The 22,031-nt window shown below is 27.2% G+C and overlaps 1 protein-coding gene across 1 annotated transcript in view; it reads left to right on the top strand.

Annotated features, from left to right (window-relative positions):
* Positions 1-5,849: 5,849 nt before the first annotated feature.
* The window catches only part of LOC111619602 (RING finger protein unkempt homolog), an 85,082-nt gene continuing 68,900 nt past the window's right edge, over positions 5,850-22,031 (top strand). The window contains exons 1-2 of the mRNA XM_023361365.1: positions 5,850-6,088; positions 6,160-6,369. Coding sequence (XP_023217133.1) covers positions 6,018-6,088; positions 6,160-6,369 — 281 coding nt within the window. The 5' untranslated portion in view covers positions 5,850-6,017. The remainder of the gene's footprint in view (positions 6,089-6,159; positions 6,370-22,031) is intronic.

Genomic DNA, 22,031 nt, shown 5'->3' with positions numbered 1-22,031 from the left:
ATTTTAAAATTATGTACAGTACAGTAAAAATAAAAAATTTTAAAAATGTCTTAGATTGGTCACTCGATGTGATATACTCCTACGTAACTATATAACTACCTTTAACGTTATATAACTGCCTTTGTAGTTATATAAATCAAATACTACAATATAACGAACACTAAAGCGAAAAGCATAAAATGTGTTTGGTTATATCAGCCTTCCATTGTTACGTTTATCGCGGTACTTGAAAGATACGCAATAATACAAGTTCATCCATCAAGTAGTAAGCAATTAAATCAGCCATATAATATCTTAAAATATTTAAGATATCATTTTTTCCTTAATATTAACTCTAAGGAACTGTACCATTCGCAGCCGAATATTAAAACAGTAGAGCGTTGTTTATCCGAAGGTCGGTTATCCGAAGGAATTCCAGTCGACAAATTTAAATTTTCGCCAGTGCTGTGGCGCTGCGGCCGGATGGCCGAGAGGTCAAGGTGGCAGCCTACCGCTCTGGGGGACCCGGGTTCGAATTCGAACTGGTCGAAAAATCCCCAGGTATTTTTCGGAAGGTGGTCCGTTTGGATATGCCGGGCCTTGTCTCTCACCACCCGGCGGCCTCATTGTGGGCCTGGCCGAACCCATAATGGGCCTGCAAAAAGAGGTTCTCTTAGTGCCCACAGGGCGGAAAGAGTTAAGAAAAATAAAGTGATGTGGCGCTGTAATCTTTGGCTATGTCTTTGGCTACTCAAATATTTTACGTTTTTGATACTAAATTGACTTATGAAGTATAATTTTTTATTGTTTTTATATTTTTCAATATATTTATTTTGTTTGTACAAAATAAAAAAAATAATTTTTAACGATACAAAAGTCTTCGTTAGGCTTAACGTCGAAATAAAAATTCAACACGAAGCGACACGCAACAGAGAAAAATTTCAACACGGGATAAATTAATATATTTTTCCGTACATAATTGGTTATCCGAACAACCCCAGTCCCCAATTGATTTGGATAAACAATGCTCTACTGTATTTTTCATGAAAAATTTGTTAAGTCAGTAGTAAAATGAAAATTAGAATTGTATTCTAAGGGTGACCAACAATTAGATTGGCAGTTTCAAATTTGTAGGTGAAAATTGGCTCTAAAGAAAATGTTTTAAAGAGTTATTCCATACCTGTAACTTCTGGAAATCAGAAGAGCAATAGAGATCATATAATTTGATGCAAGAAATTCCATATTTTAAAAATAGTTTTAAATGTATTTTCAATATTCTAATGTTACAAAAATAGAACAAAAAATATGTTAATGTATAGGTTAGACACAAAGATGATCTGTAAAGCAGTTCAAAAACATTTGTCCAATTATTAAATAAGTGTGCTGGAAAGTGAAAAACTTGTTTGCATGATATTATCGATGCAAGAAATCTATTTGATATAGCAATAAGGTTTTGATTGTCCTAAGTTCAGAAATTCAAATTAGGTAATTACAGTAAACATGTTATATTGACAGCTAATACCTTGATGCCTACAGTTATTATTTTAACAGATGTTTGGCTACAAGTAGGAAATACTACAGTTACAATCAAATCTTGAATTGACAATTGAAGACGTGTGGATGAACATGTATTACAAAATCAAAGTTTTAAGTGAATTGGTGTTCAAGTTTCTATTACGTAATTATTTTGGTGTAAGTAAATCCACAAAATAGTGTATCATGAGAGTATTAGTGTTTAATTTCTGAGATCTTTGATGATGGTATGTGAGAGATGGATATATTATTCCTTCGTCTATGAAAACAATTGGATTTTGAGTGATTGCAACATAACATCATCCATTCAGGTCTTCAATTATTCAAAGAACTTTATTGAACATTAAATATTAACAATCTTTAATAAGGAGCCATTAAAATATTTAGTACATACATTTTCTTAACTCAAAATGGCTTTGTCATCTAGATTATATAATTTTACAAATGAAAATATACTTCATTCATCCCCATAATGTTCCAAGATTATTCTTTATTGACTTTTTTTATACATAGAGTAGAAGTGATAATCATTGATATGAAGAAGCAAAGAAAACTCATTGAGTAAGAATAGATACATAAAGGTGTAATTGTGTAATTTCATGGACAATCTGAAAATTAAGAACAAATAATTTGTAATATCTTCCATCATTCATCATTATAAATTCTTTCATTATGGTTACAATATCTTCATTATTTATTTGGAGACAGTTCGTCATCTATTTAACAGTTGACATTCCAGTCTCTTTGCATTTACATAAATCATTTACAACCAGTGATCTGTGATAAATTTTTTAGGCTATGAAATTCTCTCATTAGAACTGATTACTTAGTCTTATAATTGTTCAGATTGAAATCTAATCTAGATTGTCATAACTTATTATGAGTAGTTTAGATTGGAAATAATTTTCTATCATTAGTAAATTAATCAATTACAATTTCTGATTATCAATATGAATTGTAATTGACTTTTTATAATATATTTGGATTTTTATGAATTCTCTTTTATTAAATAGAGTATTGTTTAATTTTCTGATGAATTTTAAAATTTTTTATTTGTACATAATTTTTTTTCGGTGGTTATTTTTATAAATTTTGAGNTCAAAAACATTTGTCCAATTATTAAATAAGTGTGCTGGAAAGTGAAAAACTTGTTTGCATGATATTATCGATGCAAGAAATCTATTTGATATAGCAATAAGGTTTTGATTGTCCTAAGTTCAGAAATTCAAATTAGGTAATTACAGTAAACATGTTATATTGACAGCTAATACCTTGATGCCTACAGTTATTATTTTAACAGATGTTTGGCTACAAGTAGGAAATACTACAGTTACAATCAAATCTTGAATTGACAATTGAAGACGTGTGGATGAACATGTATTACAAAATCAAAGTTTTAAGTGAATTGGTGTTCAAGTTTCTATTACGTAATTATTTTGGTGTAAGTAAATCCACAAAATAGTGTATCATGAGAGTATTAGTGTTTAATTTCTGAGATCTTTGATGATGGTATGTGAGAGATGGATATATTATTCCTTCGTCTATGAAAACAATTGGATTTTGAGTGATTGCAACATAACATCATCCATTCAGGTCTTCAATTATTCAAAGAACTTTATTGAACATTAAATATTAACAATCTTTAATAAGGAGCCATTAAAATATTTAGTACATACATTTTCTTAACTCAAAATGGCTTTGTCATCTAGATTATATAATTTTACAAATGAAAATATACTTCATTCATCCCCATAATGTTCCAAGATTATTCTTTATTGACTTTTTTTATACATAGAGTAGAAGTGATAATCATTGATATGAAGAAGCAAAGAAAACTCATTGAGTAAGAATAGATACATAAAGGTGTAATTGTGTAATTTCATGGACAATCTGAAAATTAAGAACAAATAATTTGTAATATCTTCCATCATTCATCATTATAAATTCTTTCATTATGGTTACAATATCTTCATTATTTATTTGGAGACAGTTCGTCATCTATTTAACAGTTGACATTCCAGTCTCTTTGCATTTACATAAATCATTTACAACCAGTGATCTGTGATAAATTTTTTAGGCTATGAAATTCTCTCATTAGAACTGATTACTTAGTCTTATAATTGTTCAGATTGAAATCTAATCTAGATTGTCATAACTTATTATGAGTAGTTTAGATTGGAAATAATTTTCTATCATTAGTAAATTAATCAATTACAATTTCTGATTATCAATATGAATTGTAATTGACTTTTTATAATATATTTGGATTTTTATGAATTCTCTTTTATTAAATAGAGTATTGTTTAATTTTCTGATGAATTTTAAAATTTTTTATTTGTACATAATTTTTTTTCGGTGGTTATTTTTATAAATTTTGAGTGGTTACATTTTTTTCTGATAAATTCTGATAAGCTATTCAAGGATATTTACAAAAACTTCACTCAAAATTTTCTCTCTTTAATTAAACAAATGAAAAAAAATAAAATAAAAATATATCTTATTAAACAAAATAGAAATCATGTAGTCATGATAATAAGAGAAATTGAAAAGTGACAGTATTTATAACCCATACAAGAAATATATTTTTCAAGTTTTACAATATATATAAATAATAATTTAAAACTAAATAAAATTTAAAATTACTTTTATATAGTACAGTACATAAATTTAAAAAATACTCATATATTATTGAAAAAAAATTTCTATTTACTGTTTATAGGTTTTTCAAATATTTTATTAAATGAAAACAGAAAGTGAATTCATATTTTCTTAAATAACTAATTAAACTTGTTACAGGTCAGAGAAATTACATAGTTTATTTTTGTCAACAACTAAACTCCTTTGGAATAATTAAAAATTTTCCAAAACATTAATAATATTTTGAGAAATATGGACCTTGTGTATATTGAGTATAATTTATAGTGAACTGCTTATAAGTGATTGAAAAATTCAGCAAAATTATATAATCAATCACAGTAAAATTTTTTACATGTGTATTATATGTTGAATAATTTGTAAGATATATTTGTTTGTTAATCAATTGAATATTCAACACATCAAAGTAAACATTCTTGTATTAATATATTTTTAAAATTATTTTTAATTGTTAATTAGATATCTTTTTAATTTATTTTACAACAAATTTGGTAGAAAGTTTATTAATAATTAACCAAATATGATACTACATGCAATCATATCATCCTCTCATAATAAATTTTAATAAATAAATGAATATTTAGAAAAACTGAGATTTAAATTTTATTTTTTAAATTATTTTTGCTTTAAAACTACTCAAATACGATTAATAGTTTTATTTATGTAATAGAATAAATTCAAAGTCTATACATTTATTGTACAAGTAAAATCTAGAATTGAATTAATCATAATTGTTGATATGAATAACTCATTTAATGATATACAGCAATATTTTAAAAAATAACTTTTTAAAATCTATAATAATTTATAAGAAACACATTTTTTCATTTTGTTTTTAGTCCAAAATTAAATTAATTGTTATGATAATTTATCAGAACTCAATGCACTTGTATTTTTAATTTAAATATTTGAGTCTATGTTGAAACATTTTAATTTCGAAAAGTCAATGATTTATTGAAATTATTTATTAAATAAAATTTAAGATCATTTTTAATAAGTTTTATTTTTAAACCTTAAATCAAAATATGATCAAAAGTTTAAGTTTTATACTTTTGATCAAATTCATTTAGATACAAATTGTTTAATTAATATGTGATTTTGAAATTGGAAATACATTAAAATCAAATGTTCTTGGATCAAATAAAAACTTTTAAAATTTTAATGTAAAAAAAAAATAATTAAGTAACTTTAATTAAAGTTTGTTATTTAAATATTTATGTATGAGTTTTTTTTTATATTACATCACATCAATTTTCGAGTTTTCTTTATAATATAGATATAAGATTGTGGCTGTAAATTTTAAGATCTTTCCTGAACATCATATTAATACACAGTATATTATTATTATTATTCACGTTTCTGGTGCATTAGAATTTATAAATATATACACAATGATTTAATAACACCCTATTAATTTAATGCAAATATATTTTTAATTATCTACGGAAATAAGATTTAATTATTAGGCAACGATGAAGGTATTGGTTGCATTTTATTTTGGACATAATTTAATTTAAAAATAATTGCGCAAGGATAAAGTAGTGAAGAAAATTAAAATTTTAAACTGACATAGCGCAGATAATGATAAATACGAAACGTAAGCACAACGATAGGATTTTTGCAAAAGCCATAAAATAGAAACCAGTGAAAAGTAATCAAAACTCACACGAGATCCACGTTGACAGAACAACAGCGAGTGACAGTTGTCCTAACCACGTGACGATTCGATCCAATCTCGTCGAGCGCCAATTCACGTGACCAATAAGTAACCAACGGTATTAGCATTACGTCACAGCGTGCCTTGCGCAATTGTGGATGCGCAGAAAGAGGTATTTAGGAACAATTCCAAAATGCCGTCGACGTCGTCGGACGCGAAGAACGTCGCTTTGACCACCCAAGCTGAGAAGCCGATACACTACACGTAAGTGTCGGACACGTTTGAAAAAAAAATTAAAGTTAAACAATCAAAATAGTAATATCGAAACCCTTCAGGTATCTAAAAGAGTTCCGCGTGGAGCAGTGTCCACTATTCCTTCAACATAAATGTACTCAGCATAAACCCTTCACATGTTTCTATTGGCATTTCATGAATCAGCGGCGAAGAAGACCTATTAGAAGACGCGACGGAACTTTTAATTATAATCCAGATGTTTACTGTACGAAATACGACGAGACAACGGGTGTGTGTCCTGCTGGAGACGAGTAAGTAGCCATCTTCTCTTCCTTCCTTCTCTCTTCCGTTCTCTACCGAACATAACTCTTCCCGTTTTCAACTTAATAATCCATGCCCATCCCACAGGCGATTAATTATTATCGCCCCTTATCGTTCTATTTCAATTCCAAACCGAGTTTTGACGTTTTTATCGAATTGTGATTCAACATGTGGATTCTCTTCTTTGCTTGTAAACAAAGTCCGCCATCTTGCTTTTCTGACGCCATCTTTGGTAGAAGCGCGCTCAATCGGATGACGTTCGTTCGTCCCCTTCTCCACTCCGTCTGTTTGACTTGCAAACGGGCACATGACAGCTGGCTTATGAATGGAACATCGATGCAAATCGAATCTCCCACTATTCTCATCCAACTTGTCTTTTTCGCTTCGTACTTTTTCACTCAACATTTGTTCCATCAAATTTTAAATTCATAAAATGTTTGTTTTAAAACACACCCTTTTTAAAAATTATTAATAAGGAATTTCATTGTCATGTTTTTATTTTGAAATATTAATCTGTCAAAAAGTTTCAGTTCACATTTTCTTCATCAATATGCTAAAATACTCATATTTTTCTGCAAATTATTTATTATTATTATGATGTTTGCTTTTCTGTATGACACATTATGTAATTTAATGAACATAATTCACAAGATATTTTTCAATTTATATTTTGAATTTCTAATGAAGTAATTTTCAGTTTTCTCACATTTTATAAGAAACATAACTGATTCTGTTTCATCAATTACCGATGTAACATTTCTTTTAAATAAATTCATTTTAAATATGATTTGTTTGATATATTTCTACAAATACTTAAATGTTTGTGTATAATTTTAATAACATAATTTATTATATCTGTACATTGCTTTTATATTGAATATACCTAAATAATAACTTGAATGTATAGATGCATAATTATTATATTTTTAATAAATCCTTTTTTAAAGAGAGATTTTATTTCTGATTTAGAGATATATATATATACACACACACCTATCTTTTTTAAAAATAATTCAAAATTATAAAATAGAGAATATGCATAATTAATTTCTTAATAATTTTTATATTCTTTTAAATATAATCCGTGATATTCTTAATTATTATGTTGAGACAATCAAAATATTTGGCATTTTCTGTTTTGAATACTATTTTTATAGCTTCCGCAATTAAATTGATTTGTCGAAATACTTCAAAGCAATTTCAATATGCATTTAGAATTGTTTTGTTATTATAATTCTTAACTTTTTCAGTAGCATAATGATCAAATTAAAATTATTATATGACTTTTTGAGGAATTCTGGAAATTGGAATTATAAAACTCAAACTTACATTATATATTAAATGAAATTTATAAAACAGATATTCAGAATTCAAAAGTATATAATATGAGATAAGAATAAAAAGTAATATAAACTTGATTGTAATTTTTATGTCAATAAAATAATTTAAATTTCTAAAAATGATTATAAACATGAGGAATTTGAAGATTTTTTTTAAATAATTAATTATTATGAAAAATAATATATGAATTTTTAAAATTATTGATGGTTTGAGATTTTAATTTAAGAATAATGTTGGCTACAGAATATTCATTTAGTTAATAGATTGTTCACATGAAATTTAGATATTTTGTCACAAATTTGATTATTAATTAATAAAAATTTGATTAAATTATTATGTATAATGTCATTTAAAATATTGAATTAAGTTAAAAATACTGTTTATTACATATACTCTAGTTTTGATTTATGTTACATTCCATGAAATATTACTATTTTTCTATAAATATTGTTTTTCAGTATTAAAAGTCATTATGCTGTTAAAAGATTAGTAAAACATTTTTAGATTTTCATCTCAATATTCAGTGGTACAGTCTTTGTTACTCCAGTTTTAATATGTTTTTTGAAAGAAAGTATTAAGGCTGATTGTGACCTCTTTGGTTATGCAACAATCTACAAGAGATGGTGTTAAAAATGTAATCCTTTTTCTATGGGGAAAATCCTTTTCTAAAAATTCTCGAAAATGGAAGTAGATGGAACCAAAAAGGATTTTGTGTTAGAGTCCTATTTAATTCTTTTATTAATTTACAGTTCAGAATTTTGAAAATCGATTTTGTTAATTTTTTTATGAACTTTTAAAATCGTAGGTAATAAATGAATTCAATTTTGAACTATACATTAATAAAAGAATTAAATAGGATTCTAATGCAAAAACCATTTTAGTTCCATCTCTATTTGTTGAGAATTTCTTGAAAAACATTTTTCCATAAATAAAAAACATTAAATTTTTAATGCCATCTGCATTCATAACCAAAGAGGTTTTAAGAATGATATTTAATTGTTTTTTCTTATCCTAAAGATGCTTCTTAAATGTTTTAATCATTTAAAAATAATTATGTATTAAATAAAAACAAATGATTAACTATTTTATCACAATAATCATACCATTTCCATTAGGTTTATTAATTTTTTCATTGTTTTAAATATATGCTGTATTCTTTAAACTTGTGTGATTTTTATCTAAAAATTAATTATATTGACATACATCTTTTATGCTTCCAGCTCTAGTGATTTTACTATTATAATTATGTTTAATTATGTTTTACATTATTATTACAATTGCATTTAATTGCTGTATAAAAGATTAAGTCTCACAGGAAGCATTATATAATAAATATTATAGTATATTAAAATTAAGCCTTAATTTTATTTGATATATAGATAAATTTTGATCTAACAGACCATATCATTTATTAATGTGAGGAAAAACATATTCATAATATTTATATTTGTGTGTTTTTCATAACACAATTACTTATTTTAAAATTGTAAAAAAAATTTTGATTATTATAAAGTACAGTAAGGTTAATATAAAATTAATAGCATTTGAATCTTTTGTAGAAAACTGTTTTATATGGAGAATCATTTACATATTTATATAACAATTATTTAATGAAATAAATTTTACTTTTATAAAATTATAATGAGCAATATCAATGAATATATCTGCTTTAAATGTTTGATATTATAGATAAAAATCAGTCATTTTATAAGATAAAAGCAATTTTGGTAGTTGTGATAAATTAGGTTATATATAATATATAGGCTGTTTAGTATGTTTTAAGCTTCATGAAATTTTAGTTCTTAAAACAGTAAGATAGAATTGGAAGTTATTCAAGTAGATACTTTGTATAGACAGATGCTATTCTGATAAATATTTTGTACGTATGATATATCAATATATGATAGTAAACACAATATATAAGTTATTAGCGAGGTTGAGGCCGAAGTTTTAAACATGGAAATGTGTACGTCGGACATTTAGCGCTGCTTTCCTGTAAGCCTAGAAGTTTGACAATGGTGTTTGAAATGTTGAGCATGATTCCACTGATTATCCAAACACCTTTGTCAAACTTTCTAGGCTGACAGGAAAGCAGCGCTGAACGTCCGACGTACGTTTTCACATTTAAAACTTCGGCCTCAATCTTGCTATTCACAAAATTTTACCTACAGTTCAGAAACTTGAAAAAAATGTCCATGAATTTCAAGCTTCTTAACTGCAAATAAAACCTCGTATCATTCTATATATTACATATTATGTGCTTGTGTTTGACACATCAATGTCACATAAGTATATAACATACTAGTATAGAAATATAGGATTAATATTTGCAGGCCTACAAAAAGATATATGTTACCTGCAAGGTCCAAAGGATTGACAATCCTAGGATTGCCTCAGCAAAGTTAAGATTGTTGACAGTGTTTTATACATTGTCCAAAATGAAATTTTATTTCAAACTGCTTGAAAATAAATTAGGCAAAGTTAAGATTGCCTAAAGAGGTTTAGGCAATGTCTGAATTTGATATTTTTGTTTGCATGTTATCTGCTTTTTATTCCAGCTTTATAGAAATCATTATCAGTCAACTTCAAAGCCAGTCCAATATTTCTTGTATCTCCTTTTGATCAATCAAAGTATGGTACCAACACAGTTATAGATTTACCCACATTGTTCTTTTGAAATTTATTATCAGAAACTGATATCATGTTTTCTACCTGTCTTTTTTTCTATCATAGAAATATTATAGGACTGGTTATGGAGTTGACTGATGATGGCTTATGGCTTCTACAAAGTTGAGATAGAAAGTAGGCAATATGCAAACAAAAATATAGTCGACCCCCCTATAACACTGGTGATTATTCCGTTTTATATGAATCCCATGTTGTACGAGTCACTTAGATTTTACAAATACGTGTGCCGGGCTGTGAATGGCTCATGTATTTGTAAAATCTAAGTGACTCGTACAACATGGGATTCATATAAAACGGAATAATCAACAGTGTTATAGGGGGTCGACTGGTATCATATTCAGACATTGCAAAAATCTCTTTAGGCAATCTTAAGTTTGCCTAATTTGTTTTCAGGAAAAATCTGAAATAAAGCTTTATTTTGGACAATGCCAAAAACACTGTTGGCAATTTTACCTTCCTGGGCAATTCTAGTGTTAATAGTAGCATTAATTTAGCTTGATAAAATCCAGCAATTATTTGGCATTAATGCTAATGTTGCCAATCCTTCAGATCTAGCCAGCAGCATATACATTAATCCTATATTTATAATCAATTTCCATAAAAAATGATGATTATTATTATAATTTAGTAGAAGTAAATTATTTGTTGAGAATTTCTTGAAAAACATTTTTCCATAAATAAAAAACATTAAATTTTTAATGCCATCTGCATTCATAACCAAAGAGGTTTTAAGAATGATATTTAATTGTTTTTTCTTATCCTAAAGATGCTTCTTAAATGTTTTAATCATTTAAAAATAATTATGTATTAAATAAAAACAAATGATTAACTATTTTATCACAATAATCATACCATTTCCATTAGGTTTATTAATTTTTTCATTGTTTTAAATATATGCTGTATTCTTTAAACTTGTGTGATTTTTATCTAAAAATTAATTATATTGACATACATCTTTTATGCTTCCAGCTCTAGTGATTTTACTTATACAAGTATTTATATGTAATGAATATTTAANGCACAAAATAATTCAAATCTATCTTTCATTAATAGAGTTAAATATTTATAATAAAAATTTTTTTTAAATATACAAGGTATAGACAAAAACATTCACTAGACTATATATTATTTCTGCTATGTATTAGGTAAATACAAATACACAAGAATATAGGCAATTGATACCCTATTCTATTCAGTAGTGAAGTCTTGATACTCTTTTCATGAGGCCAAATCCTCCTTCATCCTCTATGAAAGATAGAAGCATGGATTTAAATTACTAAGTCATAAAGCATCTCAAACTACAAAATATTTGTTGTCTGCTCTCCTGCACTTCTATTACATATTTGCCAAATACAAGGTATAGTCTGGTAGAATATTTTTGTCTACATCCTGTATAACATTCCATCATCAAAAGTAAATCAGATTAAGAATATTATTTTTATATAGAATAAATGGAATGAAAAAATATAATTTTTTTTAAACTTAAAATTGTACAATTTAATCTTAAATTAAATTTTAACTTTATCTTCTAGTGAATGTAAAAAGAATGATGATATAATAAATGAAAAGCAAAGATTTTATAAAACAGCCAGCGCATTGTAAATCTGAACTAATTGATAATGAAGATCATTAAATAAATATAACATGAAGAGTATAAATAAACTTACAAAGATTACAAAAGTATCAAGATACCATTATTATTATTTTTTTGTATGTATGTATGTAATTTTAAGTTAACTTAATTTAGTGATTAATAAATGTAGGGCGAATATTAAAATAATTCAGGGCCGAAATTTCTTAAAAAATATTCATTGCATTTGATGATTGTGTTTTATTGTAATGAGATTAGTGTGTATGTGTGTGTCTCACACACACCATACACACTAGATTTCATTATAATTGCTGAAAATTTACAACTATATATAATATATAATTGTAAATTTTCAGCAATTTCCATTACATATTTATAAAATTTAAATCATTAAGCCCATTACATCATTAGTAATTATCATATAAACAAAATTTGAATACTTTCATTCAGTTTTATTAACATGGTAGAAATTTGATCAGACATGCTTCAAAAAACACTCATCCAAAATATTTTGGCTTCTTTTTAGATCCTTTTTTTAATACAGCTGAAGAGAGAACAGTCCTAAATTCAATATGTAATTTACACTAATAAAAGTAAGTACAAAATCCAACTTTACTTATGATACAGCTTTTCAAGTCATAAATTACCAGTTTTCTCTCATGCAGAATTCTAGTTTTGATATCAGTCAACAACTGATATTTGTAAGTAAACATATTCAAATAAATAGTTCATTTAGATAAAAATCTAAGTCTTTCTGTTGATGAAATTTTTTGTAAATGAATACTGTTTTGAACTTTGAAATATTACTATATATGACAACATTCTAAATGAACATTGTTTTTTTTTTTTTTTTTTGTCAATAGCAAAATACTCTGATAATAAATGTAAAAATTCAGTAGTATAGTAAATAAACAATATTGAAATCTTTTTTATTCATAAAGAGAGCAAATGTCACATGAAGTTATAACATCATGCCATCAGAGAGTTTTATTTTACAATAATTGGAAGAAAAAACACACCAAATTTAGTAATCTGGTATGTTTTATCTTACAAGTTTGTAATTTGGTATGTTATATCACAACTAAATTTCAAACAACATATGCATAATGCTTAAATATTGTTGAAATTAAACAAATCTCAAATCTCTGATGGCTGCATCTGAATATAATGAAAATAAAACACATTTTTAAAGACACACTGACTATGATCTTGAGACGAGAAATACTGTCATTTGTTTTAACAATAATTGCATTAATTTTTTAATGGAGCAATAGTTGCAATTAAAAAATGAATTTTATGCAGTTGAATATTTCAGATAAGTTTTTTGGGATTTTTAAAAATAATTTATTTGTTAACTGTTTGCATAATACTGCCTTTTTTTTGAAATCAGTCTTTCAAACTAAGATAGTTTCAGACTAGCATGTTAGTCACCTGTGATATAAGTATAAGCAATATTAAATATAATATATAATGGGAAATATTGTTATTTTAATATAAAAATAACAATAAGATTTGTTGAAGGCATAGTTTACTGTTTCAAATGATATTGAAGTTTATAGATCTTAAAATATTACTGCAACACACTTTTATATCATATGCATATTGCAAATTGTAACAAAAAAGAAATGTATATGATATGTTATATTGCATTGATTATTTAATAAAACAGGCTTCACTACATAAAATATAATTTATTTCTCTAAATAATTGTATATTCTAGGCATAATAAACACTTTTTAATTAGATCTTGGTTGCTTGCTGTTCTCTTTACTATATGTATTTTTTTAGCATAAGGTTGCTGTTGAGAACAAATCACACAGGAACACTTTTAGTGGAAAAAGGTTCACTAATCCTTATGCTAAGAAAATCCTTTTTAATTAAGTTAATATTTTTTAGACAAAAGCATTATATTGCATTACATCTTATTTTTTCTATTTCACATAAACAAAATAAAATACAATTGATAATTTAGAAATATTGTTGTCTTTCAACAAAATTTGTGAATAGTTGGCTTTATGTACTTAAATTTTTATGGAAATGAATAAATTTATCATTTTTATTCAACAATTGATTTGCATTTTAGTATTATTATTATTTGAAAATTGAAAAAATAAACTTATAATTCAAATATATAATATTTAAGAATTGAAATAAAAAGAAGTGACAAAAATTTAATTGCTATATTATTGCATGATACATGATATAAATAATAAAGTTAGATTGCAAAGATGGGTGCACTATATCAGCTAACATTGATTCAAATGTGGAATTAGGTTATTGCTCTAGTGACTGTGATTTTATTTTGTTTACCTAGTTAATTTGTTTTCCTGAGAAAATATAATTTTTAATAGTCATATGTTATGTTATAAGCATAATAAATAATTATTTTCTGAGTTGAAACTTTATTAAATAATCAATGTATTCAAGATTACATATCTCATACATACTGTATACTCTTACTAGATTGTACAATGGACATATTACCAGTTAAGAGGCTGTAGCAATAACTTAATACTATTGTTAGCTCTTGACTCTTTTAAGGTTTTATTTTTTTAAGCACATTCTCTCCTAGTCAAGTAATTTAGTTGACTTTATATGTGATTGTCACAACTTCTTTAGGAAGAGTTCAATTTGCATTTAAGTACTTAGGCATATTGATGTGAGGTTTACTAACAATATAATACATACAATTTTAAGAAATGAAATAATATAATTATATTCAATTATTATTCATTTATTACTTAAACAAAATTTCAAAATTTAACAAGTAATATGGGCTAAACAAAAGAACAATCAAACTCTAGTAGATAAAACAAAAACCAATTAAAATAAAATAAGATTGTAAAAGAATTTTAAACCAAAATCAAAGTAACTAAAATATTCCTAAATAATAATTGAATAATAGAAATTACTACAAAATATTTATATATTTTATTGAAAAGTAAAATATTTTAAATAATAATATATAATATTGCTGAAATAATAATCAAAATATTAATAAATTCTGGAGGAAAGAAATAATAATACAGAACAAAGGAACAAATATGGTTCTTTTAAAAACCAGTCTGCTCCTAACAGGAATTTAAACTGAACCCTTGATACTATGGTAACTGCATAAACATGATAGAACATGATTATCTTAAGCTTAATATCCTATGTTAGGACTTACAATCTGTTAATGATTTGAGACATCTGAGGACTTAAACAAAGAATTAGTTTAGTATATGTCTGTTGCATGATTACGATTAATTTGTTATATTGTTTACTATGTTTACAGTTTCTTTTACTTTCCTGGTTCTGTTATATGTAACAGAGGAAAAGTATGGTGATTAGTCAAAAAATGGCCCTCCTAGATTTTTACATTTTTGGACTCATGACCTTGAAATGTTAAGAAACCCCAAAAAATTGGGGTTTTCTCTGTATGTATGGATGGTAGTGTGTGGGGGGCATGATTTTGTTCACTGTCTTTGAATCTTAATAACTCCTTTGCTTTGTGTTGAAGATTTATGAAATTTTGCAGGGAAGTTTGTGTATTAGGGAGATTGACACTATTAAATTTTGGTGGTTAAGGTCATTGGGTTGGGAGATAGAGGGGTTGTGTTATATCTCAGATAGGGTTGGATGTAATGATGATTTTACTTGTTATCATCATTTACATTTTTTTCTTATAAAACTCATTCCTACTCTCAAAATTAAGCTTTTTGTCATTTTATAATAATTAAAACTGAAAAGAATTTTTTAAAAATAAAATATCATAATAGATGGCACCACACACAGTTTTAAATGTTACTGGGGAAAGTTAAGCAATTCTTTGTTTGATTTTCTTGTATAGAGTAGAAAGTATGTTTGTTATTTATTAATTCAGCATAGAATTATCATTATGATTATTTAATTCTATTTCGTATTTAATATCATTTGTATGTAATTAGCTTAGGTACCAGCAATGCTTAGGTTAAGAAACTTGTACTTGGCAAGAATTGTTAAGAATATATTGAGCAATTAAAACAGTAATATCATTATTCTTGCCTTTTATACTTTGAATAATAGTTATTTGGTATTATTTTTGGTAGAAATAAAAATTTATTTTAATATATAAATACCAATAATTTTTAATTTAATTATATTACCAATAATCATTAGATATTGAGTAGAATTTTGAAAATAGAATTATGAAATTATTATATCAATATCAGTTCATAGCACTCTGATGATATAGTCATGGCTATTGGGAAGCTGAGGTGCAAATTGTCTTTAAAAATATGGCTAAAAAAGTGATAAAGCGTTTTTAAGTGATGGATTTTCACAAAAAAAAAAAAAGTGCTAAAAAGTTCTTCTAAAAGTATATAAATTTTTTATTGTGCGTAAAAGTAAACACAGAATATGCAAAATTCAAGAAAATTCAAATCAGTTAGTTACTTTCAGAATCTCATTCATCAGTTTCATAGTTTCCAAACAGAAAAGCATTGTGATTCAAACACAGTTAACTCTACATTCTCATGGTCAGCAGCAGACAGTGTGAGGAAAGTAAATCTTTGAATTGCAAAAACAATCTGTTGACATCAACAGATATGAGAGCAGTATATTTAGTTTTCACTAAAATCTCCAGGCATTACTATTCAAATGATAAAGATCAGAACTTTAGATAAAAATATATTTTCCTGAGTTTCCCTGGTTGAAAGTAGCTTAAAAACAAAATTTTTGGTCCTGCTTCTGTTACTTTACAAGATATAAAAGCATATTTAACTAATTTGAGGCTAAAAAGACATATTTTGTTATATTCTTGGGTTTTTTGCATATTTATTTCACATGTTGATAGCAAGATAGATTGCAATAATTGATTGCTGATGAAGCATCCCTACCATACCAGCATCTATATATGATTTGGCTGTTTTTTGAAATATGTAACAATGAATTTTAATTTTTAGTTTTGCAGCATTAGAACTGTAACTTAGGAGAAAAAATGCTAGGTTATTTAGTGTAAGGTTTCTGTCTTTGTTTTGGGAAGTTTTTTAATGATTTTCATTTATTTAGATCATTTTTTTAACTGGTAAGTGATACAAGTCAGTATTGAGAAAAAATTGTCAATAATTCTCAAAAGAAAATATAAAGCTGTATTTAGTCAGTCAGTCATTGTTTTAATTGAAATTATTTTGGATGTACACAGTCTAATAATTATATATAATGTAATGAATAGATATCAAATAAATGCATAAATTATTATACAGTATGATGTTTTAATTCCTTTACATGTTTCAATTGTATTTGAATTGAAATATTAAAAAATATATTTTTGCCAGTTTTTAATAGAATATTAAGATGCATATTCTGTACGTTCATATGACCCAAAATTCCTCTCCTTAAGGTTGCATTTATGCAAATGCAAGAGGAGAGAGAAAACCAAGCAAACCAAGGTCACACACCTAGAAGAGTTTTCTCCTTGTTTTCCTTCTAGTTGCATTCATGCAAAAGCATAGTCTGATGAATTTTATAACAAAACAAACAATTATTTATTATGACATTAAAAATTGCAGCCTGGCAATGTGACAATCATATTTTTAATTTAAAATATATGCTCTCCACCTCAAATTAGTAGTGACTTACCCCTGTACATCATACTTTTCCTTTAACAATAGAGTCATGCTGTGGTCATAACACCTTTCAAGAGAAAATTTTTGAATTGAAATAATATGACTTCCATCTTGCATTGGAAGTTCATATATAGTTAATTGGGGGCCTTTTGCTCCTAAGGCTTCCATATCCGGTTTTGTCTTTCATCTATCTAATGCTGTTCTCAAGATTAAATTAATTAATTAAGGACAGATGGACGGATTGGACAACAGTGGGAATTTATGGGTTGACAATTTTTTCAAATAATTCTATTGCAATTCTGAATCTATATCTTTTCTTCTTCATCTGTTTTTAAATGATATTTTTGAATTTTTCTAGTGAGAAAACCACTCATCAGCTGCTCTAAAATTTTCTTTGCTCATTTTTTTTTTTAACAAAGTCTTTATCTTTCTGACAAATGTGTAGAGTTAATTGGAATATTATTCTCTTGTACTTCCATTAATCATAACTTTAAAATTGTTTCTAACTTCTAGTCTTTTCCACAACAATGCCTTTTAGTTTTGTTGTTTTTGTTAGATTGTATCACTTTTTCAAGATTGCTTCTATTTTCAGAAGTGAGCACAATAAAAACTGAGATTTTCAACTAGACTGCAATCTTTCTTTGGCTCATTTTTTGGGAGATTATTGTAACATTTTAAAATCTTCAATTAATCCTTTAAAGAACATTATGTAGTCAGTTGTGCACTTTATTCTTGATACTAAGCATTAAAGATTGAGTGTTTACAGTGCAGTGCATAGACTTTGAGAATTGTTGTAAATAACTTGCCTTTTATAAAATATGGTGGTGTGGTATGAGACTGGAGTTTCTTTTATATTGTAAATGTATTGTTGTAAATACATGTAGTTACGGTAATCAGTTGATAGATATATAGTGCTATGGTTTTGACAACATCCAAATTGGTAATAGTCTACAGTTCCAGATTTTTTCCATGTATTGTCCATTTGTGTAAATAACTGTGCCATTGAGAGAGGGGAGAACTAAAGTGGTAATGTGACACATGTCTGTAGACTGTTACATTTCATAAGCTATAGCATATGTTTTTCAGACAGCTATTTCAGACAGATGTCTGAAATATTTACATATTTCAGACTTCTGTCTGAATCTGTATGAAATACCAGCATAAGCTATTTCAGACAGATGTCTGAAATAGCTTATGCTGGTAGCCAGTAATTAGTTAATCATAAAGTGATAATATTAAATGCTGAATTTTGCACAGAATGCATGACTGTGCAGTTTGTGACTTTGAAAAGAAAAGTGATCATAATAGGCTGATACAATAAACATGAAAGAAATAACTTATTTTCTTATGCCAAATAATTCTTACCAGTTTCTGTAAAAGTATAATAATTGTTTTCTGTTATTGGGAATAACAGAAAACAATTATTTATGTTTCAACAACCAAATCAACCTTCAAATACAGGACATATCAATGAGCTCTGCTCTTTTAGTTGTCCTAGATGAATTAATCATGAGAAATATTCAATTCAGTTTTTTCTGTTCCTCTTGTATTCTTGAATTTACTGTTATATACTCAATATGTAGATGATGTATTATTAGCACGGGATGGGATTGATTTCAAGCTTTCTCAATTTATATAACAATTATCACTGATATAAACATCAATCAATTTTACTGTAGAAAGAGAAAAAAGATAACAGCATTGGTTTTCTAGATCTTTTAATACAAAAAAAATATAAGGAATTTGTTTCAGTGTATATCATAAGTTTGATCTATATCCTCACATCATACCTACTTCTTTCTAACTGCCTGGGTATATAAACAATGCCATAATTGCATTTATTTGTAGAACTATGTAATGAATCCTCACAACATTTAGAATGCAAAGAATTGCAATAGTCATGTATATTGCAGGATATAATCAGGCAAAATTCAAATATGTTAACACTCATGTGCCTAAATCACTCTTCCCACCAATATTAGAAGTAAAGAAAAGGGACTTCATTTATATAAGCCCACCCATTTCCTATCTTGAGCCTATGTCCTTGTGCATAACCAGAAAGTTTGAAAATTAGGATTTAACCTTCCAGTAAAACCACAGTTGTCTTTACACAGAATGCTATGTAATGATAGAGATTGTTTAACTACTTTAGAAAAATCAGGCATTTATGTAGTTTTTTTCAACACCAAAACAGTGATGCAAAGGTGATATATATATTAGGGGGGCCACAATAAGAAAATTAAAGAGCCATATAATAGGGTGGGCAACCTTTTTTATAACATGGGCCAGAATAAATTTTACATTTTTTCTGCGGGCCATAGTAGTTAATTGACACCTTGTGACCTGTAAATTTTTAGTCTGCAAATATTAAATAAATAAATAAATAAAAAGAAATTAATTACTACAGTCGACCCCCCTATAACACTGTTGATAATTCTGTTTTATATGAATTTCATGTTGCATGAGTCACTTATATTTTACAAATGTGTGTGCCGGGCTCTAAACGGCTCACCTATTTGTAAAATCTAAGTGACTTTAAACACAATAAAAACAGCACTATGTAGTTGGATACGACAGAAATTACATTTTCTAATTGCATAGCTTTTGCACATAGATTTTCTTGATGGATGATGTGATGAGATATAAATAATTTAGAAAAATTCTGTTCTCCCATTTTTTGTTTGAATAAGGAAATGACTCCCTTAATTTTTCCTGTATTATTTTATCCTGGAATATTATTTTCTGGAGTGTTGCTGCCACAACACTCCAGAAAATAATATTCAATTTAAACTAGACGAATTACATTGAAAAATATTTATTTATAATTTCTTCTAAAACATCTTGCGGGCGGGATAGAAACTCTTCGCAGCCCGGGGGTTGCCCACCGTTGTAATAGACCACCATGATGACATTTGTAATAACAGACTTTCCACACTACTATCTAGGAGGGTACTCAATCATAGCTTTATGTCCCTTCGGAACAAGTCTTTCCTTCTTATACAATGTGTTTATTTATCTTGGAAGCATTATTGAGAAATTGGAGTCTTGTAATAGGCCCACTCTAGAACTCCCAAGAATATGGTTTCACTATTCGATATTTTAAAAAATTAACTCCTGGCCTTGAATAATTTTTGTTTCTGTTTGACCTTGGATTAGATGTATAATTGAAACCATACAGTACCATTTAAGATTTTATATCAATGTTCTAAAATTTGTGTGTGTGTGTTTTTTTTTCCTGAAGATGACATTCTATAAATGTCAAAAGTACTTGTGGAATTTTTTGTTTTAATTATTACAGTTTATTAATGCTAATAAACAGTGGTCTTAGTTTTTATCTGGTAACAATAAACATGATTTTAATAAGTGGAATACACCATATACAACAATTCAACAACACCTCTCGTTCCAATGATTCCCTGGTTAAGTACATACCAATAACGCACAACCCGGCACTTAAGGCCATATACAACCAGATAGCCAAGAAAAAGAATGTCCGCTTGGCATTTAGGAGGTGCGCCACAATATTCGATTGGCTTAGGAACGGAAAAGAAGCTCCAGACAGCAACAGACAACAGCAAAGTAATCTACATCAGGTCCACTAAATGCAACTTAGTAACTAGAATCAAAGAACACAAAGCGGACGCCCTACATCATAGAAACAACACCGCCTTAGTGGTATACTCCTCCGACCCAGAAATAGAGCTGCTATTCCCTCTAGCCAGAATTATTCACACCATGTTCCGCACAGAACACCTCAGATGGCTAGAGGCCATATACATTTGTCTTAACACCCTCAGGAATAAGCACTGCATTAACTTCAAACAAGAAATGAAGATATCAACAGCATGGGAAGCCTTCCTCAATAAAAATCTAAAGTAACAACATACGGATAATGCGCAAGTCTACAATGACGCCATCAGTCACACGTGACAACGTTCCAAAAAATTTTCCAAAACAACAGTTAATTCTGGAAATTCGAATTCATATAGGGAATTCCATAGCGCCTGAAGAAGAACCACATTAGGTTCGAAAACGTTTGCAAAGTCCTCTGTATTGGAGAAGAAGAACGCCGGTTACAGGCAGTGAAGTTGGGTAATCTATTCCGGTGTTCAAATTTCTGTATAGTCCACCATATTTTATAGTATAATTTTAAAGTCTTGTTCAATAAATAAATATAACTTAAAAATAGAGTACACTGTACTCAGAAATGCATCAAATTCAGTTTATTTAATTAATAATTTACCAAACATTTCTTGTTATCTGCAATTTAGATTGTCCAAAATATCCTCACTCCATATTATGTTGAATTAATTGAAATTCTATTTAATATAAAGTTGCTTTTCATTTTTCATGTCTTCTAGTCTACAGACAGTTTTTTTCCTGTGTTCTATTTATACATATTTCTTCATTGGTGTCTTTCTCTTCTAGCATTTTTCGAATACCT

Source organism: Centruroides sculpturatus, unplaced genomic scaffold (assembly GCF_000671375.1).
Source record: "Centruroides sculpturatus isolate CEXI.00-Female unplaced genomic scaffold, Cexi_2.0 scaffold260, whole genome shotgun sequence".
In the NCBI taxonomy this organism is placed as follows: Eukaryota; Metazoa; Arthropoda; class Arachnida; order Scorpiones; family Buthidae; genus Centruroides; species Centruroides sculpturatus.
Note: the sequence above shows the minus strand (reverse complement) of the source record. Positions and strands in the feature narration are given on the sequence as shown.